General features: G+C 46.7%; 2 protein-coding genes across 11 annotated transcripts in view; one reads left to right on the forward strand and one right to left on the reverse strand.

The window, feature by feature from the left end:
• Positions 1–1986: 1986 nt before the first annotated feature.
• LOC308149797 (ankyrin repeat domain-containing protein 34B) lies at positions 1987–6291 on the forward strand (the record flags this gene model as incomplete). Its single annotated transcript, XM_080522686.1, has 5 exons — positions 1987–2199; positions 2439–2621; positions 2749–2965; positions 3432–3692; positions 6254–6291. 5 exons carry the CDS (start codon positions 1987–1989, stop codon positions 6289–6291), a joined length of 912 nt encoding a protein of 303 aa, XP_080378812.1.
• Positions 6292–8669: 2378 nt separating this feature from the next.
• Positions 8670–24683, reverse strand: part of LOC308172993 (single-stranded DNA-binding protein 3) — a 32915-nt gene continuing 16901 nt past the window's right edge. The window contains exons 5-18 of one of the 10 annotated variants that reach the window (XM_080547953.1): positions 21396–21485; positions 17083–17166; positions 15664–15723; positions 15392–15458; positions 14909–14973; positions 14708–14769; positions 14468–14513; positions 14099–14134; positions 13823–13877; positions 10407–10477; positions 9963–10041; positions 9833–9861; positions 9528–9629; positions 8670–8903 (exon numbers count right to left, since the gene is read on the reverse strand). In XM_080547953.1, coding sequence (XP_080404079.1) covers positions 8733–8903; positions 9528–9629; positions 9833–9861; positions 9963–10041; positions 10407–10477; positions 13823–13877; positions 14099–14134; positions 14468–14513; positions 14708–14769; positions 14909–14973; positions 15392–15458; positions 15664–15723; positions 17083–17166; positions 21396–21485 — 1017 coding nt within the window. In that variant the 3' untranslated portion in view covers positions 8670–8732. Of the gene's footprint in view, positions 9128–9527; positions 9630–9832; positions 9862–9962; positions 10042–10406; positions 10478–13822; positions 13878–14098; positions 14135–14467; positions 14514–14707; positions 14770–14908; positions 14974–15391; positions 15459–15663; positions 15724–17082; positions 17167–21395; positions 21486–24683 lie in introns of all 10 variants that reach the window. The other 9 variants (XM_080547955.1, XM_080547957.1, XM_080547956.1 and 6 more) reach the window with 9 other exon arrangements.

Here is a 24683-nt window from a genome sequence, read left to right on the forward strand (position 1 = left end):
CATTCAACAGCACCACACCACCATCCCACCAGCACCACCACAACCACCCTCTTTCTACTCTTGTATTTAATCTCCTTGCCCCATTCATTCCATCTCTCTCACAGACCCACACAGAGCCTGACAGTCAGGAGGGTGGGTACCAGAGACAGGACGTCAATAGATACGCAGATGTTTCCGGTGAGTGTCCTCTCTTTTGTTCATTGCAATAGTAATAGTATGTTGCAGTATCAGCGTCTTTGAGCCTCGGAAAAGCGCTATATAAATATAATGAATTATTATTATTATTATTATTATTATTATTATTATCTGAGTCATAGTAGCTAATTCTGCCCATTTTGTGTCTGTGCTTGCATTGAAAGTATTGTTTGGATGATCACTCTTTATCCAATTGCATAATGCATTGATGAATGAATGAATGGACTTTATTGTCATTGCTACAGTACAGGTACCAAACAACGAAATTTAGGAGGGGTGGCTCCCCTGGTGTTAGGAAAGGGGGAAAAAAAACTTTTAGAAAAAGAATAAAATCACAAGAAGGTAAGGAGCTGGTTTACATAAATAAAGGCTATGTACACAATCCACTGTACTATACTGCACAGATAGTCAACTAGGGTTGTCATATTGCACAAAAGTATTTTTTCACGTTATTTAAAGTGTCACAGTTTGCAGGCTTGAAATGTACATGTTTGTGCCTCAGCACTAGCTGCCATACAATCCGATTGGATGTAATATAAAGACTCCTGTGAAATAAATGTAAAGTTTTTTGTGACTCAAACTCATTGTTAGCATGTCAGATATTTCAGTAGGAATTACAGTGATTCCAGCATAGCAAATAAATACAAATACAATCAATCAACACTAACCTACAGTACTGAATTGAGGTTCTCAACTCAGCAGTTCGAGAGGATTCTTTCTCCCCTCTCTCTCTATCTACCCTCCAAATCCCCCCTCCCTCGCTCTCTCTCTCTCTCTTTCAACCCTCCCAATTCCCTCTCTCCCTCTCCCTCCCTCTATCTCTGCCCCCCCCCCCCCCTCTCTCTCTCTCTCTCTCTCTCTCTCTCTCTCTCTCTCTCTCTCTCTCTCTATCCCCCTCCCAGCTCTAACCACTCAATCCCCCCCCCCTCCCCACTCTCTCACTCTCTCTCCCTCTTTGTCATCCCCTTTCCCTTTACCTCCATCAGTGTTTGAACCCAGGTGGTGGTCTGGGCCAGACGAAGTGTGTTCAAAGCTGACTCCTATCAAACGCCCTCTGGCTCTTTGTAGCAGGGCCTCCCTCAACAAGCGACATTTGCAGCTCAGAACCATTCACAACTTTGAACGTTCACCGCAGCCCACGCCTGCCCACGCCTGCCCTTACCTAGAGAGAGCAGTGGAGGATGGGGTGGGGGGAGAGAGAGACAGAGACAGAGACACAGAGAGCGAGAGAGGGGGAGGGGGTGGAGGAGAAGCAGAAGAGATAGGAGGCATTCTGACTTGATAGTATCACATTGGTTGATTTGTAGATGAACTGAGATATCAAAGGAACACTCAGTTCTTTGAGTAAGGGCCTGATTGAACAATCATCTCTCTTTTGCTCTCCTTTGAACACTACTCCACGAACCAATATACATTACAGTTATACATGATAACAGATAACTATCTATGACTGACTGACTCCTTTCGTCTAGACTAGCGAACAGGAGTGAGTGAGACCCAAACAACCAGCCTGAGAACCGAGAAAATCCAGGTACGTTTGGATAAGTGCACCGTTTTTAGATTCTGTGACTTTGCTTTGGATTTTGTGTGTCTGCCTCTCTGCTGTTCTCTTTCTCCACTATTCTAAATCATTCATTCAGAGTTCCGTGTGTGTGTGTGTGTGTGTGTGTGTGTGTGTGCGCGTGCACGCATGTGTGTGTGTGTGTGTGTGTGTGTGTGTGTGAGTCGGAGAGAGAGAGAACATCCATCCTTAATTCATCCTCTCTCTCTCTCTCTCTCTCTCTCCAGGCCATGGGGGACCCCCTGTCCGACAGCAGTCCCCTAATCAGTGCAGCCATGCTGGGCAAGCTCCGTCTGGTCCGCCTGCTCCTGGAGGGGGGGGCCCAGGTCAACGAGCATAATCCCCGCGGAGAGACCCCTCTCCTAGCTGCGTGTAAGGCACTAAGAGGGGAGCCCTCTGGGCCTGGGACTCTGAAACTCCTCCAATACCTCTTACAGAACCAGGTTAGTCTACAATGTCACTGTTGGTCTCTGCTGTTGCTCTTTGATTCTTTTGTGTGAGGTGAGGTGAGTTGTGAGATGATGCATCATTTGCAGGAAAAAAGCAGGTCCTTGCACCATCCATCTATCCATCCAACCACCCATCCATTCATCCATCCATCCATCCATCCATCCACCCATCCATTCATCCATCTATCCATCCTTCCTCCCATCAACTAAACTGAATGATATAACATGACCAGGCAGACCCAAATGCCCAGGACAAGGCCGGCCGTACCCCTCTGATGTATGCCTGTATGGAGCGGGCTGGGGCTCAGGTGGCCTCTACTCTCCTGTCTGCTGGAGCGGACCCTAGTATGGAGGACTACTCAGGAGCCTCAGCCCTAGTCTATGCCATCAACGCAAAACACCAACCTACACTGCAGGTCAGTATGTCATATAGTGTGTGTATGTCCCGATCTTACTTGGTACAATATCACTTATTTCGTTGTTACACACACACACTCTTCCTTTGGTATGATTGAAATGGCTGACCAGTGCCCTGTACCCCAGGTGCTGCTTGACACGTGTCGCGCGAGAGGTCGTGACATCATCATTATTTCCACGGAGATGGGTGTGAGTGGGGGGCCGGTGACCCGACGTTACCTGAATGTCCTACCGTCCCCAGACACCTCACCGGTCTCCTGCATGTCCCCCTCTGACATTGTCCTCAAGACGGGATCAGCCAACTCCACAGAGGTGGAGAATGTCTTCAACTTCAGAGGATCAGGTTAGAGGCCAGGTTGTTTAACTAGCTATCTCATGAGGTTCTGCATGAAGTAAAATGTAAGGACCAGGGGAAATGATTGACCGCTTGACCTGTCACATTATCAACATGTAATTCAAAGTGTATCCTGACGACAGCACTGTATGTGCCTCCTCACTCCAGACAGTTAGCAACAGATTTTCACGCTTTTTACTTAATATGATCCTATGATGCTATGAACATCATTAAAAATGTATATGCATTCTGGTTTATGTATTGTGGGTATTATAGGTCTGCAACTTGTGTATCGACACATGGTTTGAGAATAGTCAAGAACAGTCAAGAATTTCTCAGGTTCCGAAGTATAAGCACTGGGAGACATAATACATACTATACATTAGTATCTAATATAATAAGAACCTAGTACCTATAACAATAATATCAATACCCTGCAGGAATTGATTCATTCATTTTCTTGATCTTGTTCTAGGTAAGAGGGAGAGCAGCAGCAGCAGATTTGCACCCTGTGAGCTGCATCCAATGGACCAGTCTGGTACTCCTCTTCCCAGACAGCGACTGTGTTCCGAACCATGGCTGGCCATTCATAACCTGGCCCGTCTGAACACAGCTTATGAGGAGGGGCGGAGGGAGAGGGGTGTGGTGGAGGAGGGAGAGGGAGAGCAGAAAGGGGGAGAAGAGGACAGAGAGACAAAAGAAGAGAAGGAGAAGAGGAAATCTCTCCATCACCAAGGTAAGGAGGGAAGGATGGAGTGCACTGCACAATCTCTTTATCACCACCATAAGGACTTCCCACCCAGGGCCACCCGTCCAACCCTCTCCCCCACAGACGAGCACCCATCTCCGGCAGTCCTGAGCAGACTGGCCCTTGAGAGACGGAAGACACCTGGAGGTTTGGCATCGGACGGAATGACCCGGAAGTGTTCCATTGATAGACTGCCCCCTTGCCCCTCCCCTCGATGGCAGGGTCGCAGAAACACCCTCCCCTCTTTTACCGCCTCTCCGTCCCTTCTCCAACTACCCCCCCTCATTAACCAATCAGGCTCTGACACTCACCTGCTGGTCCCACCCCCAGTTCTACCTGTTGGAGGACTGAGGGTGGTGTGTCAGCCCCAGCCCCTCTCCCCATCTCCTGCTTTGAGAGCTCCGCTACGATCAGCCTTTCTGACCCCTCTACCACTCAGCTCCTCCTCCTCTTCTTCTTCCTCCTTCCCCTTCGTTCCTCCTCTTTCTCTCTCAAGTGAGAAAATCAGTAGATTTCCCAGACGCCGTTCTGTCCAACTGGATGAAGAGGAGGAGAGGAAGTGAACCTCTGGGCTCTGTGAGGCAGTGACGTCACCAACAGTATTCTCCTATAAGACACAAGGGCTTACACGAAAACACCACACTGGATGTGTAAGCGCTTTTACATTTTTAACACTCTTGTTCTATTAAATCATTTCATCCACACTGCTTGCGTGTGTCTGTGAGCGTCAGCAAGCACCTGTTCTCCCATGCGTCTCAAATAGGAAAGTGGTTCTATTTAAGACACACTGCGCCAAGCTCACACGCTAGTTGGCACATGTGCGAGGACAGTGCAGGAGCTGGGGTGGCAATGTACAGTATGTACACTATCAAACTGATTCACATACTCTCTTACTGCCAATGAGTGGTGAGATGGTGTTGTCGTACTCCTGAGAGAACATGAAACCTGAACCTCACACACACATACACAAACACGCACACACAAAACATACACTCACCGAACACTTTATTAGGAACACTATACTAATACTGGGTAGGACCTCCCTTTGCTCTAATTGATTCCACAAGATGTTGGAAACGTTCCTTTGAGATTCTGGTCCATGATGACATGATTGCATCATGCAATTCCTGCAGATTTTTCAGGTGCACTTTCAAGCTGTGAATCTCCCGTTCTACCACATCCCAAAGGTGTTTTAATGGATTCAGATCCGGTGACTGGGAAGGCCACTGAAGAACACTGAACTCATTGTCATGTTCATGAAACCGGTTTGAGATGATTTTTGCTTTGTGACATAGTGCATTATCATGCTGGAAGTAGCAATTAGAAGATGGGAACATTGTGGCCATGAAGGGATGCACAATACAGGCTGTGGCATTCAAGTGATGACTGATTGGTATTAACGGGCCCAATGTATGCCAAGAAAACATTCCCCACACCATTACACCTGAATGAATGAGAAGGTGTACAGGTGTTGCTAATAAAGTACTCTGTGAGTGTACTTTGTATGTGGTTACAGATGTAAAAACAGATGCTGTTCAAAATGTGTATGTTATCTTTAATAACAAGGTGTATTGTTATATGAAAAATGATGCTTTATGATAGCATTTTAACTATACATGATGGCTTTCTTTTTAAATAGAAATTAACTATTTTTTAAATTATTTTAACTGCTGTGGGCAACATTTCTATGTAACAGAATAAAGTACACAGTACCACCATGAACATTATTCATTATTCAGAGAAATTATGTTTTAGGAAAGCAACAAGCTATATCGATCCTATTAATTAAGAACCAGAGGTTGTGGCAAAAGGAGTGAAGTCATTTTATTTGTTTTTAATATGTATCTACAACAAGGGGGACACAGGCAAAAACAACTGACGACTCGATGAAAAAAACAAAAAACAAAATTACATTTATTATCGATGCAGTTTCCCCACCGTTTTTTCCGATAAGCAACATTTTCAATCTAAAGAAACTTTACAATATAAAGAAACATACGAAGAGAGGAACCTCTTATTTTACTACACAAGACATTTAGGATCTGAAACTACCCTAACATGAGATACAAAGCAACCCCCAGAGAGACTGCTTCATATACAATACTGCTTTGTCGTCAGAGAAAAAACAAGGAACAGAACAGAAGAAATATTTCCTTTTCCCCTGTCCCCTCGTCCCTCTCTCATCCCTCCCCTCCCCCCCGAATGTTACAGTATTATACATCAGCACAGTAGAAATACAGAAATGATGGACATGACGGTTTACTTACAGGACAGGGAGAGAGGGGGCAGTTAGACTGTATTCTATACAACAGTATCTCAATGTACGACGGAGGAATCCGGTGCGCCCTCCAATCTCTATGCACCATCTAATCCCGATAAGAACAAAGGCTGTGTTTTTTACTTCTTTTTTGGACCTTTTTGTCTATTTTTAAATAGATAAAAACTCCTTCATAGTAAAGCCTGTGTGGTGGTTCCTGGTGGATTTTTATTTCATTTTTTTTTAAAGAGACAATGTCCTGTGTACATGTGTGCCCTGCTTTCCGTTTCAGTGATCAGTTTGGAGGAAATAAAACAGAAGAGAAGTTGAAATGTGGTTACTGCAGCAACAAGTGGCGACCGCAAAAGGGGTCCCGGATTCCATTCGGAAAACTTGCCCTTGTCCCTCTGCCCTCGACTGCACTCCTTTCAGGACCAAAACAGACTTAAGTTGAATAAAATGGCTGAACCCCCTGCTAGCCTTTTGGCTGGCATAGAGGATATTACCATTTTGCTAACACATAGACAAGAGTAATCAAGGACAGAGAGAAGGGAGATAGTTTTCAGAATAGAACCGTGTTCAGTGTGTCTGAAGCCCACAGAGCTCTGGTGTATCAACAGTGTGGGACAGTGAGTTTGCTAAAGGCATTCACACTCACATCAAGTCTACTGAAACACATGGGGTTTCCTCTACGACTTTACTTTTTCACCCCCTATATCTTAGCATTGATAGCCAGCCAGTACAGCCTCAGCTAGCCTGCGATGATGTGAATGTTACATACATCAGTTCTGTAGCAGCTCCCCCTGTTTGTTTTTCTCCTTTTCCTCACCATTCCTGTCATTTCTGAGTGAGACAGTAACGTAAAGATGCACCGTCCCTTTAAACAAAAAGCACAGTTGCCCAAATCAGCACTATAAGTTGTTAGTCGTGACGGCAATATCAAAACATGTCAATGATATCAAAATGCATTTTACAGTATTTACAAAAACAAACTAAAAACAGATGGAGAAGTTATAAAATCAGAGAGAGAGAGGATGTGTTTGTGTATAGGTGAGCAGATTGGGTGGGAGGGTCAGGACGGACAAAGTCTTCTCATTTGGGATGAGCGGGGCGGAGGGGTCAAGTGGGTTGGGGAGATCACAACAGTCACCATGGTAGTCGCCCCACCACTGCCTGATTGGCTCAGCTCTGTAATGAGTCTTTGGGGGGTCAAGAGTCTTTGCACCTGACAGAACAGAGAGACAACGGCCTCCTGGGTACAAAAAAAAATCTAAACAAACAAAAAACCCAGCAATTTCCAAAATATCCTCCTCCTTGGCGAGGGTGATGTTGATTGGTGTAGAGTGATTCCAGAGTATGTAGGTAGAGCGGTAGGTTGAGACTAGGTGTTCAGCAAACAAACATCAAACAAATAGAATCCAGTCAAAACATTCTAGACTATGTCAGAGCTGGCCTGTGAGACTGTAGGTGTGCAGGGCTTAACTGACACTTTGAAAAGCGTCTTCCCTCCCTTCCTCTAATAATAACAAATGTTAGATAGTTGGGACTGATGAAAAGAACTAGAAGGGTGGGGACCTTGCCTACACTTATCCAATCACATGAAGACGAGCAATAACCTAGTGGAAGGGAGGAAAGTATGATGAAATCTTAAGGTCTTGAGACAAAGTCTTGAGGAACACCAGTGATTCTAAGGAGGAACATCAGAGTTGTATATGTACACATGTGCTGCTACACTTCCTGGAGTTACATAGTGATGCAAGAAAAATGCACAATAATTCAGAAGAGAAAAATAAAAGAATACAAATAAATAAAAAAAACTGTGCATCCCTCTCTATGGAAGCAAAAACCCAGGAGCTGTTTCTTCTTCTGTTTCTTCTTCACACTCCAATGATCAAACAAGCCAACATTTAAAAACACCACAAAACTCTAAAACATTTAAAAACGCCTCTCCGGTGGATGGATAGGGAGGGACAATAAAATTAGGGAAATAAAAAATCATAAGTACCATGATGGATAAGGTTTCACTTTTCTGACTGGGCCAAAGGGGTGGACTATAGTATTCTTGTAGGTAAATGTTATTTTAGGGTAACCTCCATACAATCAAGGAAGTACAGTTACTCTGTAATCCGCTTTAGTCAACTGAGTAATAGGATTCAGGCCAAACTTTACAGTAGATCGTCTATGTGAGTTTTATTGCAAAATGTGGTATAATGCTATCAAGCAGGGCTAGTCGAGGTTCATTGTTATGTGAGGTTTCTAGGGAACTCAAAGAGAGCTGAGTCAGAAGCTTTTCTGTGCATTCTGCGTATGTGTGAGTGTGTGTACTTATCCTACCTATCCTCTTAGTAATGTGCCCTTCAATGGAAAACACCAGAAATTAAAACCTACTTTTAAAATGATCATCATTCATCATAACAATATTAATAATAACAATAATAATAATAAAAAATATATCAATGATACAATACATACACAGAGTAATGGAAAACGTTCATCGATCATCACAACACTTGTGTTTTTAAATGTACACAGAACGGGGGGGGAGGGCATAGAGATTATACACCCCCATTCCACCGTTGGATCCATTTAGGAACAGAAAAGAATAAAAACACTAACTGAAAACCAATAAAAATCCAATGTGATGGTTAAGAAGCTTCCAGGCAGGGCAGTTGCTCCTGTAACAGACCCCAACAAATGTGTCCTGAGGAGATCTGTGTTGTCCAGTCTCTCCCCCTCTCCACCTCTTCCTCTCTTTTCTCTCCATCCCTCTGTCATTGTCCAGACCTTGACAAGAAGCCAGGGAGGCAGGCGGCCGGGTCAGTGAGGAGACTCTTCCTGTGGCTCAGTGACTGCTTCCTGTTTACGCTGGCAGCCATCTTGCACGTACCGGGAAGCCTCGCTTTAACAAGAGTTCCAGGATGCTCAAGTGGTGTCCCAGAAGACTGTGTGGCAATGCAAGTTCAGAGGGGGGAGAGGACATGGAATCCAAAGAGTGGGAGGGGGGGGGGGGGCAGAGTGAGTCCAGTCCATGGTGAAGGGGAGCAGGGGGGGTTGGAAAAATCAGGTGGAAAGGGTAAAAAAATAAAGGAAATAAAATAAAGGAAATAAAATATTAAAAAAGAAAGAAAAGAAAAAATCACACACTCATCGTCATGTTGGGTGAATACTGCAAAGAGAGAAAGGGACGGGGGGAGGGGGGGCACAGTGAGTGGAGACGCAAAAGTGAAAACATTCATTAATCAGAGGTCCGTCCAGAACCCTAGCCCTGGAGTACAATCCTAGCCCTTCTGTCACATATCTGACTCAAACAGTCAACATTTTGATGAGTTGAATCGGCCCACTGCCAAAACAACCCTTAACCTCTAAACCTATACCCCAGGAACATCTGGAATAGACCTAGTCCAGAGGGTAAGGCAGAGCTGCAACCGTAGTGTTTAGGTGTTAGGGGTTTGATTTGGAACTGGACCGACATTCTGCTTGTCTCTGTGCTCTCTGTATGAGGGTGTCAGAGTGTTAGGGGTCAGGTGTTAAGGGGCTGAGAGAGGTTATTCGCTAGCTATACTCACACTTTCACTTTGGAATGGGTTCAGGAAGTTACCACCCATCTCGCCGTCGTCTCGCGGCGTGCCGGGGGGGTTGTTCATACCTGCCATGTTGTTAGGAGAGTTCTGGAAAGAGACAGAGAAAAAGAGGAGAGAGAGAGAGAGAGCGCACAATAGAAGACGGTTAGACAAGAACAGTGGACCAATCAAACGGTACTACCATCAGTATAGAAATATCCCCTCTCGTTTGTATTCCCTCACGCTGAGGCACATTTACAAGAGAATTGAATTAACCCAAACATAGAACAAAAAGGAGGATTTGTATTCACCTTTGGCAACCCGTCCATATCCCCAGAGCCTGAGGGAGAGAGAGAGAAAGATATTAGATTCAAACTGGCGATCATCATCGCCATCACACCAGTATTATGAGGGGGTCAGACAGACAGTGGCACCACACACCTAGTGATCCGTTCATGTGATGCGGCTCCATGGCTCCCATGGCTCCCATTGGTCCATCTGGCCCGGGGCCCATGGGGAACTGGGAATAGAACACGGACATGGAGACTCAGCTGTGTGACGTGTGGACATATTATGCAACATAATGATGGAATGTCCATGTTTTTAACAAATCATCACTAGGAAGCCAGCTCTTTTAAGTTTATGTTAATGTGCTTTGCACTGTTTTTAACCAAGCAAGTCTGTCCCATTGATCTATAAGATGGGTACTGTGTTGTGTTGTGAATGTATAACTTCATGTATGCCACCTTCTTGGCCAGGGCTCACTTTAAAAATAGATCTCAATGTGACTTCTTTGTTTGAATAAAAAACATAGGTGTATATATTGTGATGACATAATGATTTGCGATGTATGGTGGTGACATGGCATGGTGGTGTGAGACTCACGTTGGGTCTGTTGCCACCCGGTCCTATGGGGTTCATCATTGTGTAGATGTTTTCACTGGAGTTATTTGAGTCTGGGGGGAGGGAGCAAAGTGTAGAGAAACAAGGTTAGTCTGAAACGTCTCTAGATGAAATACAGACTGATCAAATATACCTACTCTTCCCGCCTTGATTGATTTTGAACTACACGTACAACAATATCACTATAGAGAGATGACCCCTCACATAGTTAGGTCCATATATATTTGGACACTGACAAAATGTTCATAATTCTGGCTCTGTACACCACCACAATAGACTTGAAGTGAAACAATCAAGATGCGCTTTAAGTGCAGACTTTCAGCTTTAATTTGAGGGTATTTACATCCAAATCAGGTGAACAGTGTAGGAATTACCCCCCCCCCCCCCTTTTTTTAAGGGACCAAAAGTAATTGGACAAACTAACAATCCTAAATCAAAACATTGTCACTTTTAATACTTAGTTGCAAATCCTTTGCAGTCAATGACAGCCTGAAGCCTGCAACCCATAGCCATCACCAGACGCTGGGTCTCGTCCCTGGTGATGCTCTGTCAGGCCTCTACTGCAACTGTCTTCAGTTCCTGCTTGTTCCTGGGGCATTTTCCCTTCAGTTTTGTCTTGAGCAAGTGAAATGCATGCTCAATTGGATTCAGGTCAGGTGATTGACTTGGCCATTGCATAACATTCCACTTCTTTGGTTGCTTTCGCAGTATGCTTCGGGTCATTGTCCATCTGCACTGTGAAGCACCGTCCAATGACTTCTGAAGCATTTGGCTGAATATGAGCAGATAACATTCCCTGAAACCCTTCAGAATTCATCCTGCTGCTTTTGTCAGCAGTCACATCATCAATAAATACAAGGGAACCAGTTCCATTGGCAGCCATGCATGCCCATGCCATAACACACCATGCTTCACTGATGAGGTGGTATGCTTTGGATCATGAGGAGTTCCTTCCCTTCTCTATACTCTTCTCTTCTCTTCCCACCATTCTGGTACAAGTTGATCTTTGTCTCATCTGTCCGTAGGATGTTGTTCCAGATCTGTACAGACTTATTTAGATGTTTTTTGGCAAACTCTAATCTGGTCTACCTGTTTTTGAGGCTCACCATTCTCTCTGGTGAAGTCTTCTCTTGATTGTTGACTTTGACACAGATACGCCTACCTCCTGGACAGTGTTCTTGATCTGGCCAACTGTTGTGAAGGGGTTTTTCTTCACCAGGGAAAGAATTCTTCTGTCATCCACCACAGTTGTTTTCCGTGGCCTTACAGGTCTTTTATGGCGCTTTTCCACTACAGGGCCAGCCCGGGTCGGCCTGCTTCTTTGGCGCTTTTCCATTTGTCGGCCCGGGTCGGCTCGGCTCGGCTCGGTTCTTTAGCTACCCTTCAAGAGCAGGAACTTCAGGGCCGAAAGGTACCTTTTTGCCAGGCTGCGTGTGACGTGTGACGCTGCACACCGTTGATTGGTCAATGGAAATCGTCATCCCATGTTCATAGATTTCTTCGCTAACCGCCATCTTTAAATACCACAACAGATTTCGCTCTCTGAAAATGTCACTTACTGTTTCTGTAATAACTTATTAATAAAGATTAGAAAATTATGCTAACCATCGTATTATCTTAGTTTAATGTCATTTCAATGCATCATAGAACTTTTATTTACAAGAAGCATAACAAAAAAAATCGCTATTATGGCGATGTCCTGTGCCTATGCTGTTCCTCAGTCCAGCGGCAGTCAAATGCCGGTAGATTCGCGTCTTGCTCCCTTTAACACATGTCGGCGTTTCCCTGGTTGCGAGATCTAAACTATTAGAACTGAAAGCGGCAGGTAACAGGCACTTAACATCCATATGCTGTATATATAAATAAATATATTTGACTACCAGCAAGACACCGGAGCACTCGTATCTATAACAAACGTCCGCTTGATTGTATGAGCCCCGTGTCAGTCAGCCTTTCCGTAGAAATACATCGCTCCGTTATATATCTAACGTTACATGTTTTAAGGCTGATCTGTGCATGATAGTGCTGCATTATGTTGATCTATTTATATCCATCTATTCTTGCCAATTCCTTATTACCAGTGGAAAGGGGGAGGCTAAAACACTTTGAATGGAATAGATAGGACTTTCCGTTCAATGGAGGAAGCATGATACTCGCGAGTTCATCTCGCTTTTCCCCCCATTGATGTATTAAACAATCTAAGCAATCTAATCAGAGCAGTTGTTATTATGTCATATTATTGATGGATGTGCCATTTTTGATGGAGAGCAGTGAGCGGATGACTGGATGTGAGCATGTATTTGACTAATGCCGATAGATTCGCGTCTTGCTCCGAAACCGGAGCTGCCGGCTCAGACAGGATTTTACAGCGTTCCTTCAAACTATTGTAATTCATGAACTATATGCCCAATCTAAAAAATTCAAACAGTTTCTGAAAGCAGAGAAGTTGCACTTTTTGAACAGTTTAACCTTTGTAGGCTTATTACGGTAGTTCACCAACAAAAAAAAGCACAGTGCTCAACGTGTCAGGAGAAATAAAAAAAGAATCGGGGATTTAACAGATGTCGGCATTTCCCTGGTTGCGAGATCTAAACTAGTCTACTAGAACTGAAAGCGGCAAGTAACAGGCACTTAACGTTACATTGTGGTAAGGCTGATCTGTGCACGATAGTGCTGCATTTTGAAATAATTCTTATCGCATTTCCCCCCGCTGATCTGTATAGCGGGGGGAATCTTATGACACGTAACTCCTCCTACAGTCCCGGGTCGTTCCTGTATAGTGGAAAACGTCTCGTACCCAGAACTGTTCAAAAGCGTGCCGAAGCGAGCCGTGCTGACCCGGGCTGGCCCTGTATTTTTCAGCCTAATGATGGCTTGCTTCACTGATAGTGACAGTTCTTTGGACCTCATATTGAGAGTTGACAGCAACAAATTCCAAATGCAAATACCACACTTGAAATGAACTAGACCCTTTATCTGCTCCTTGTAAATGAAATAATGAGGGAATAACACACACCTGGCCATGGAACAGCTGAACAGCCAATTGTCCAATTACTTTTGGTCCCTTAAAAAGGGGGAGGCACATATCGAAACTGTTGTAATTCCTACACTGTTCACCTGATTTGGATGTAAATACCCTCAAATTAAAGCTGAGAGTCTGCACTTAAAGCACATCTTGATTGTTTCAATTCAAATCCATTGTGGTGGTGTACAGACATATTTCCAGACCTAACTGTAGGTGAATAACAGAAAAGAAAAGAAAATGAATGCCAAACTATGGTGGATACAAATATAAAATAAATGATCTGCAGTAGTTGACCCGTGCTTTGTTAGTGAGGGGAACATAATGTCTAGGGGACTAGTTTGTTAGTGCAGGGGGACATAGTAAGGTGACGCACCACCTGGGCTGGGCATGATGGGAGTTCCAGGTGGACCTCCTCCCCCTGGAGGACCCTGGAAGATGGAGAGAGAAAGAGAGAGGTCAAAGGTTAGATAGATCGCCAGAATATCAGGATGCTTATCAACATGTATCTATCCTTCTAATGCTGTATCTTACACGCACGCACACATACTCTCTCGCGCGCGCGCGTGCACACACACACACGCGCACGCGCACGCGCACACGCACACGCACGCACACACACCCACACGTGAAATCAGCGATGGCTGCTCACCACATAGTTGCCTGGAGATGAGGAGGAGTATGCTATCTGCAGGGGGGAAGAGAAGAAGTGTAATGTAAAAGAAGTAGGAGGGAATTAAGAGGTTAGTAGGTCACAGGGCTCTGGTGTGTGACTGGTCTATGGGCAGAACAGACACATGTTTGGTACACTCACAAAAAAAAAAAAGTTTCTTTTGGTATTCATTACATTCAGGGATTACATTCCTCATTACATTCAGGGATGGAGGAAAGACATTCATTTATCTCCTCAGCCAATGAGGAATTTGGCCATTCCAGATACAGAACCTAAAACATGATTCCTGGAATGTTTTTTTTCCGCTATTTGTGACTTGTGGAGGGAAAACAAAATGTAGTGACTTACAGAGTTAGCATTGGGTCCTGGCCACGGCCCTCTTCCACCAGGGCCCCTGATAGAGAGAGAGAGGGGTGTGTGTGTGTGGGGGGGGGAGAAAGGATAGCAGAATTAAAAGAGAGAAAAAGAAAGTTACGGTGGTGAAGCGAGTGGGAGAACATAACAAAACAGTGAGAACAGGGAAACAGAACATGGTCAGTTCATAACACACAAACGGCATATTGTTCTTTTTTAAATATTCTAACTTACATGTTCATCCCAGGCATGGGACCACCCATGGAGTTAGGAGGAGGCCTCATGCCCCCATAGTTCTGTAGAGAGACCAAACACACAGTCACAACCATGACTTTTGTTGAGAGCAGCGTATGTATGTGTTTTTACGCACGTTTAAATGTGTATATGTGTGTGTGTTAGCATGCATGCGTTAGATTCACAGTGGATATACCCTACCTGTGGGCCCATGGCCATTCCTCGCGGAGGGTTCATTCTCATCGGCCCACCCATGTTAGGATGTCCTACAGGTGAAGAAATTACACCCCCCCCACAATGAAACCATCGTCAACATACAGTATGGTCTCAGACTAGAATCAGAAATTAAGACAAGAAGTGACAGACGATAGTCTTAAACTAAGCCCATTAGCTGCAATGGACTCTGAAAGCTGTAATCTGCATTTCAAACTTAGCCCCCCCCGCCCCCCACCGCCAGTCACTGTCAAAATCTATCACGGTGACTTCCTCTGTCTGCCGAGTGTTCACAGCTCACACTACGAGGAACTCCTAGATCGCTGCTCGGAACTCCGACATTTGTGTATATCTAATCAAAGAACCACTGAAACATGGCACTAAAAAAACACACTCAATGAATGAATTCCCTGAACCCCAGCTGAAAGAACACTACCCCACCCCACCCACACTCTGTCCCCCTATTCTCACCTTGCGGTCTGGTGGGGTCCAGGCTGTTTGGCAGGAGAGGCTGGGAACCAGGGATTCCCCCAGGAGGCTGACAAGACACAACACAGAGGATAAATAAATACAGATTATTTTATTATTTTAGAAGATAAAAATTAGGTATGAAGGACAGATGCTTAACACAAAACACATTCAGAAAAATACCTAAAAAGACAACAGCTAAGGAACAGTGAGAGAGAGTTACTACACTACATATAATTCATATTAATAATAAACATCTGTAATGAACACTATACCTGATTTGGCATTCGGAGTGTGGGGCGGGGTCCACCTGGATACCGTGGCGACATGAAAGGCTGAGAGAGAGGGAGGTAGAGAGAGAGAGAGAGAGAGAGAGAGAGAGAGAGAGAGAGAGACAGAGAGAGAGAAGAGAGAGAGAGAGAGACATTTTGGTTATTACTTGACTCGTTCCTGGGCCCATTCGTTCTACGGGGAGAGAGCAGCGACAGTGTGGACAGAGGGATGAATGATGGAGGGATGAGAGTGGAGAAGTGAAGGTCCAACTCCCTAACCATAACCCCTACCCGAGTCCCAACAAAATAAACACTCCAGTATGTTAGCGCACACACACACCTCTTGCTGACGCAACCAGATAAATGTGTGTGCCAGAAGTACAAAGAATCTTATCGGTAGACATTGTGAGTTTGGTGTGTGTGTGTGTAAGAGTGACTGTTTTGGCCAGCAGAGAGTGTGCATGCGGTTACTCAAAAGGCCCAGCTCACACTGTGGTGTAAGCTGAATCTGTGGTCACACGGTTAGCGCTTTGAACCAAGCCAGAGTTAAAACCTTTATGGAAAAAATACACCAAACACACAATGATGGGGACCGTGGCTCCCACAGCTAATGAATGACGGGCTCAGCCTGTATCACACTGTGGCCGTGACAGAGAAGGGGACAGAGAGTCTTATTGACTACGCCTGGCACCTTCCCTCTTCTCTATTCTTCTTTTCTCTTCTCTCTCAGCATTGGATAGTGAGTAAAACCATGTGTACTGAGCTGGTAGTTCTCAGAGATGGCCTTAACAAACACAAATAAGGTGTGTGTGTGTGTGTGTGTGTGTGTGTGTGTGTGTGTGTGTGTGTGTGTGTGTGTGTGTGTGTGTGCGTGCGTGTGTGTGCATGTGTGTGTGTGTGTGTGTCTTCGTGTGGTGTGCAAGTGTGTGTTGTAGGGACTGTACTGGATGCATGTGCAGTGTGTCCACAGTACCTGTCCACTGTTTAAATTAATGAAGAGTCGGTGGAGTAGGTAGCTGGGAAGCGTGTGTGTGTGTGTGTGTGTGTGTGTGTGTGTGTGTGTGTGTGTGTGTGTGTGTGTGTGTGTGTGTGTGTGTGTGTGTGTGTGTGTGTGCGAGGGAGAGAGGAGCGGCAGAGAGAGGCGAATGCTCCAACCACCCAGAAGCTGCTCCAGGGGGAAGGAGTGAATTATTTATCCCACATGGGGAGGGCTGTGTCTGGGCTGGTGAGGAGGAACACACCCTGCTTTCTCTGGTTGTATTAGTTGTTCATTAGCATTCCTTCGGAGTAGGCAGGGCAGGGGGTATCATTGTCAGAAATCGTCAGAAAACTGGGAGTAAGGGAGGTTTTTTGCATGTGCGCTAGAGAGAAAGAGAGGGGCGGAAAAAGAGATAGAGAGACAGATGTGTGTGTGTGTCTTACCTGGCCATGGGGTCCCATCATGGGGTTGCTGGGGTTGTGAGGGGGGGGCTGTGCGTGGGGGGACTGCTGTGAGCCAGGAGGTCCCTTTTAAGGAGAGAAGAGTGACATCAGAGAGGGAGGGGCCAAAATGACACCTGGAGGAAGCAGCCAATTAGAAACACAGGAAGGAGGAGGGCGAGAAGGAAGCAGCCAGTGAGATCACAGGGCTGAGGGGAGAGGGGAGACTAAGAGTTAGCCAATCCAATGGCCCAACATTGTGCATGTATGTACACGCAACCTCTTGAAATGTGTTCCAATTCCTTAGTCCCTACCTTTTACAAAGTGTATACTTGAAAGTGTATACTTGCATACCACATTGGACCTCACCAGGAAAGACTTTAAGACCCCGAGAACCATAGTTTCCACTGGTCACGGAAAACTCTGGGCCGTACTTGCGGGTGAGGAATAATTGATGTGGTTCTGCAGTTGACCACACAGGGGCGGTGTTGCCAAAGCTGAAACACGTCAACAGAGGCAGAGGAGCTGACAACATTGTCACTCTCTCATCACCAAACGAAAGGATACTAAAATAACTTTTTAGTGTGGGAGGGAAGTGTGTATGCTTTTAGTGAAGAGTGACTTTATTTTGCCTTCTACTGTGTGTGTGTGTTCACAGGAGTCAGATATCTGTGGACCTTCCCCTTCTTGCTGTTGAAGATGATTCCCCACTGACCTCTCCACAAAGTGAACTTTGAGACTAGCGGTCATGGTTAGCAGGCTCTAAGGACTACTGACGGACCCCACCGTGACTTCTCTTTGCCCACCTTCAGGGGTCTGTCTCTGGGCTGGGGACAGTCTGGGATAGGACAGTCTGGGGATAGGACAGTGTGGGGATAGGACAGTCTGGGATAGGACAGTCTGGGATAGGACAGTCTGGGATAGGACAGTCTGGGGATAGGACAGTCTGGGATTGGACAGTCTGGGATAGGACAGTCTGGGCTAGGGACAGTCTGGGCTAGGGACAGTCTGGGGATAGGACAGTCTGGGATAGGACAGTCTGGGGATAGGACAGTCTGGGATAGGACAGTCTGGGGATAGGACAGTCTGGGATAGGACAGTCTGGGCTAGGGACAGTCTGGGATAGGACAGTCTGGGCTAGGGACAGTCTGGGATAGGACAGTCTGGGGATAGGACAGTCTGGGCCGGGGACAGTCTGGGCAGGGGACAGTCTGGGCAGGGGACAGTCTGGGATAGGACAGTCTGGGCTGGGGACAGTCTGGGATAGGACAGTCTGGGGATAGGACAGTCTGGGCTGGGGACAGTCTGGGCTGGGGACAGTCTGGGGATAGGACAGTCTGGGCTGGGGACAGTCTGGGATAGGACAGTCTGGGGATAGGACAGTCTGGGATAGGACAGTCTGGGATAGGACAGTCTGGGATAGGACAGTCTGGAATAGGACAGTCTGGGGATAGGACAGTCTGGAATAGGACAGTCTGGGCTAGGGACAGTCTGGGATAGGACAGTCTGGGGATAGGACAGTCTGGGCTAGGGACAGTCTGGGCTAGGGACAGTCTGGGGATAGGACAGTCTGGGCTGAGGACAGTCTGGGCAGGGGACAGTCTGGGCAGGGGACAGTCTGGGATAGGACAGTCTGGGCTGGGGACAGTCTGGGATAGGACAGTCTGGGGATAGGACAGTCTGGGATAGGACAGTCTGGGATAGGACAGTCTGGGATAGGACAGTCTGGAATAGGACAGTCTGGGGATAGGACAGTCTGGAATAGGACAGTCTGGGATAGGGACAGTCTGGGCTGGGGACAGTCTGGGCTGGGGACAGTCTGGGCTGGGGACAGTCTGGGGATAGGACAGTCTGGGCTGGGGACAGTCTGGGATAGGACAGTCTGGGGATAGGACAGTCTGGGATAGGACAGTCTGGGATAGGACAGTCTGGAATAGGACAGTCTGGGGATAGGACAGTCTGGAATAGGACAGTCTGGGATAGGGACAGTCTGGGCTGGGGACAGTCTGGGGATAGGACAGTCTGGAATAGGACAGTCTGGGATAGGGACAGTCTGGGCTGGGGACAGTCTGGGGATAGGACAGTCTGGGCTGAGGACAGTCTGGGGATAGGACAGTCTGGGCTGGGGACAGTCGGGGGATAGGACAGTCTGGGGATAGGACAGTCTGGGCTGGGGACAGTCTGGGGATAGGACAGTCTGGGCTGGGGACAGTCTGAGCTGGGGACAGTCTGGGAATAGGACAGTCTGGGGATAGGACAGTCTGGGCTGGGGACAGTCTGGGGATAGGACAGTCTGGGCTGGGGACAGTCTGGGGATAGGACAGTCTGGGAATAGGACAGTCTGGGGATAGGACAGTCTGGGAATAGGACAGTCTGAGCTGGGGACAGTCTGGGAATAGGACAGTCTGGGGATAGGACAGTCTGGGCTGGGGACAGTCTGGGGATAGGACAGTCTGGGCTGGGGACAGTCTGGGGATAGGACAGTCTGGGAATAGGACAGTCTGGGGATAGGACAGTCTGGGAATAGGACAGTCTGGGGATAGGACAGTCTGGGAATAGGACAGTCTGGGAATAGGACAGTCTGGGAATAGGACAGTCTGGGAATAGGACAGTCTGGGGATGTTCTTCAGGCCTTCCAGGACAGGTCAAGTAATCATTACACACCTTCCCCTCTCCTCTTGGGAACCATACAGCCATGCCTTTCAACTCGTCACTTCACCTCCCCTGTCTATCTATCCATCTCCACCCCTCTCTATCTCTCTCTCTCTCTCTCTCTCTCTCTCTCTCTCTCTCTCTCTCTCTCTCTCTCTCTCTCTCTCTCTCTCTCTCTCTCTCTCTCTCTCTCTCTCTCTCTCTCTCTCTCTCTCTCTCTCTCTCTCTCTCTCTCTCTCTCTCTCTCTCTCTCTCTCTCTCTCTCTCTCTCTCTCTCTCTCTCTCTCTCTCTCTCTCTCTCTCTCTCTCTCTCTCTCTCTCTACACTCTCTCTCTTTGTCTGGCCTTCTCTCAATAACAACACCAGGGTTTATATACTCTAACCTAAGTCCCATTCACACTGAGTATGTGCTAGTAGGAATAGATACACTCTTTGGTGTGAATGGGACTATACAGTCTCATTATCAAACAATTGAAAACATTTCACGAACATAGCGCCAGGCACAGACACCCACCCATCCACCCCCCCACCCACTCACCCACCCACCTACACACACACCCAAACCCACCCATACACAGAATAAATAATCGCAGCGCAGCCATATTAGTGAGCAAACAGCTTTCTCTAATGATAAGGCCACTTGTACCAAAAGGACCGCACAAACATGCACAGGCACACACACACACACACAGGCACACACAAACACACACACAGGCACACACCTTCCTCCCAATCTCACTCCTCCACCACACTCCTCCACCAGAGTTATAAATAGCACTTCCGTGTCTCCCCTCGCCCTCTGTCTCTCTCTCTCTCTCTCTCTCCCCAATTCATTCCCTCCTCTTCCTTACTCTCTCACACTTGCCTACCCTATCCGCTCACTCCCTCTCTTATTCGCACTCTCACTCACCTCCTTCCGCTCTTCTGCTCTCTCTCTCCCCCTCTCTTGCTTCATCTCTCCTGCTCCCCCTCCCTCTCCCTCTCTCTCTCTCTCTCTCTCTAAGCAAGTAAACAAGCGGTAGCCACAGAAACAAACAGGCGGAGGTCACAATCATGGCCACACTGATCTCTCTCTTTCTCTGCCCCCTACACACACTCTCTCTTTCTCTCATCATCCCTTCTGCCAAATGCCAGAGCTGTCCATCACAACACTGAGCCTCACACCACTGAGCCTCACACCACCTGGCTGTGTGTGTGTGTCGTCCCCGTCCCCCCCCCTCTCTCTCTCTTACAGACTTCTGCTCTTCAGAAAATTCTCTCATACACTGAAACCTTTCCCCACTGCTCCACAGCTAGAGAACAGAACGAGAGAGAGAGGGGGATGAAAGAGTGAAGACAGTATGAGTGTATGAATGGTATGAGTGTGTGAGAGAGAGAGGGATGAATGAATGGGATGAGAGAAATGGGAGGAGTGCTGAGAGAAGAGAAAGTGAGGGAGTGAGAGAAGGAGGTATTCTAATAAAGGGAGGAATAGAGGTCTGGATGTGTAGAGGAGGAGGCAGGCATGGAAAGGTAAAAAGAAAGAGAGAAGTTATAGAAAGAGAGAGAGAGGGGACTTACCTGCAAGAAGGAGAAGGAGGAGGGGCGAAGGGAAGAGTTGAGTGAGGGATGATAGAGGAGGTATAGAAAGAGAGAGGGGAGTGTGAAGGAGGTGTAGTTGTTACCTGGAAGAAGCCAGGGGGCATGGGTCCTCCTGGCATGCCGTCATTGGGGGGCATGTTGCCCATCACCGGACTGGGCGCTGCGGCTGCACTCTGGAACAAACAAACAAACAAACAAACAAACAAACAAACAAACACACACACACACACACACAGGTTAATACACTGTGGGGGAAAATGGGCCTATTGGGAGTTTTAAAAAGAATGCATTGCCTCACAACATTCAACAGGGAGCAGTCTCTGGCTGTAGTGATTATTACACAGCATTAAAGGGATGTTCCACTCTATTTCCACATACTTCTGATTGTCTGAAACTAGTAATCGAAGCAGTCCACCACCCCAGAGCGTTTTTATATGCATTGATCGTATTTAGATTATTTCCATTTCTGTCAGAATCTCTCTCTCAAATACTTTGCCAACGGTAATGTAAGACCTTTTTTTTTTTCTTCTTCTTCTGTTCTGTTTTAAACATACTCAAAACATCAGACATATTTCCTAACAAAAGTAGATCTCTTGCGCTGTCGACAGTAATCGGTTCATTGGGTTGCCTCAGGCGTGCAAAGCTATCAGCAAGACACCATAACCTGCCTTGTGGATTGGATCTTCTTGTAATAAAATAAGCTTCAAAAGTGGTTTGTAAAGAACGTATAAAAAAAGTAAAACAGACAAAATACATAAACATTGTTGTAACATATCCTTGATTTGAATGTTTGGATTGTCTATGATATCTTTACGGAATGAATAGGCTTCAATGGGTGACCAAGCTGACCCAAAGCTGACCCAAAGCTGCGTCTAAACATCGAAGTGAGATACGCACATACAAACTACTTGAGGTGACTAGATGAAATCCAAGTCCAAAACAACTAAACTCCTCAAAAAAGTTTGGAAACGTTATTTCGGTCGATTAGTCCTCCCCTTTAATAATACCAATTGGTATTGTATTTTATATCGTTGGAAAGCCTGATTAGTCACCTTTACAACGAGTTTACAACTTGTAAGGTTCATGCATTCGTGGAATGAGCAACACACCTAAACATGCGGGTAGTGGCCCTCAAAAAATTGCCAAAATCCCCAGCAATATTCTTCTGTTGGTATTCACTCTCGTTTTGAGCTTCTAGTGCTGGCAGGTGTATGCCAGTCACAGGTGTGTGACTGGGACCTGATTGGCATCTCCAGAATCTGGGACCTAAGTCCATCCTCCAGGATGACAACGCTCGCCCCCACAGAGCCAGGATCATCACAGAGTACCTCCAGACTGGAGGTGGAATGGCCTGCCATGAGTCCAGACCTCAACCCAACTGAACACTTGTGGGATCAACTTGGGCGTGCTGTACGTGCCAGAGTGACCAACGCAACCATGTTGGCTGACTTGAGGCAAATCCTGGTTGAGGAATGCGATGCCATCCCACAGCAGTGTGTGACCAGGCTGGTGACCAGCATGAGGAGGAGGAGCTAAGCTGTTGTGACTGCGTATGGATCTTCCACATGCTACTGAGGTCCCTGACAGTGTAAAACGAATAAAGTGTAAAAATGAAACAGGAAAAAAGTATTGAACACACTAAGAAAAAGCAGTACACCACAGCTAGGAAAAAGTTTAAAAGTTTTTTTTTGTTACCAAGGTGCCACACAACAAACATTTAATGATGGGTAAAAGCAAAGAGCTGTCTCAAGACCGTCGCAACCAGATTTTTGCAAAACATGAAAATGGAATTGGCTACAGACGTATTTCACAATTTCTGAATCTTTCAGTAAGCACCATTGTGGGCATTAGCGACGACTCTCCACGCCACTCTATCCCACCTGGAGAGGGGAAACAGCTACGCGAGACTGCTCTTCGTGGACTTCAGCTCCGCCTTTAACACCATCCTTCCAGACAGGCTAGTGACCAAACTACTAGACCTGGGTCTATCACACTCTATATGTGCGTGGATCAAGGACTTCCTGACCGACCGCCCCCAGAGGGTGCGGGTGGGCCCCCACACCTCCACAGCCCTCAGCCTCAGCACTGGGTCACCCCAGGGCTGCGTGCTAAGCCCCATCCTCTACAACCTCTACACCCACGACTTCACCCCCATCCACCCCAGCAACTACATCGTAAAGTTTGCAGACGACACCACCGTGGTGGGATGTATCTCGGGGGGGGACGAGGCGGCGTACAGGGATGAGGTAGAGCAATTGAGCAAGCTGTGCAAGGTTAACAACCTGCTGCTAAACAAGTCAAAGACCCAGGAATTCATCGTAGACTTCAGGAGGAAAAAGTCCGTGATCCTGCCCCTGCTCATCGACGGAGAGAGCGTGGAGATAGTCTCAAACCTCCGATTCCTGGGACACAACATGCGGGATGACCTGGCCTGGAAGGACAACACTAAAGGCACCCTCAAGAGGGCACAACAGCGGCTATACACCCTGAGATGCCTCAAGAAACAACACAGCAAGCAGGAGATGCTGGTGGCCTTCTACCACGGCGCAGTGGAGAGTATCCTCACCTTCGGCATCTCCAACTGGTACCACAGCTGCACGGCAGCGGAGAGAAGCGATCTACAGAGAGTCGTGAGAACAGCACAGAGGATCACCGGCGCCCCCCTCCCCTCTCTGGAGGAGCTGTACAAAACACGCTGTCTCAGGAGGGCCTCCAAGATCTCCAAGGACCCGACCCACCCTGGGCACGAACACTTTGTCAAGCTGCCCTCGAACAGGAGGTACAGGACCCCGGCCGCTAAGACAAACAGACTGAAGGACAGCTTCTACCACAGGGCCGTCAAGGCCCTGAACACAGAAAAGGCCTAAGTTCTGGGCCCAGGACAGTCCGGACGGATTGTATGGCAGCTAGTGCTGAGGCACAAACATGTACATTTTCAAGCCTGCAAACTGTGACACTTTAAAATAATGTGAAAAAATACTTTCTTGTGAAATATGACAACCCTAGTTGACTATCTGTGCAGTATAGTACAGTGGATTGTGTACATAGCCTCTATTGATGTAAACCAGCTCCTTACCTTCTTGTGATTTTATGCATCTATGCTTTTTCCAAAATGTGTTTCTTTTTCCTTTCCTAAACACCAGGGGAGCCTCCCCTCCTAAATTTCGTTGTTTGGTACCTGTACTGTAACAATGACAAATAAAGTCTATCTATCTATCTATCTATTATCCGTAAGTGGAAGCAACATCACTCCACCATCAACCGGCCACGCACAGGAGCTCCTCGCAAGATTTCTGATCAGGGAGTCAGAAGGATACTTAGAAGAGTAGCCAAAGTGCCAAGGACCACTAGGAAAGAGCTCCAGAAAGAAA

The sequence above is a fragment of the Nansenia antarctica genome, assembly GCF_963989245.1.
Source record: "Nansenia antarctica genome assembly, chromosome: 1".
NCBI lineage: Eukaryota > Metazoa > Chordata > Actinopteri > Argentiniformes > Microstomatidae > Nansenia > Nansenia antarctica.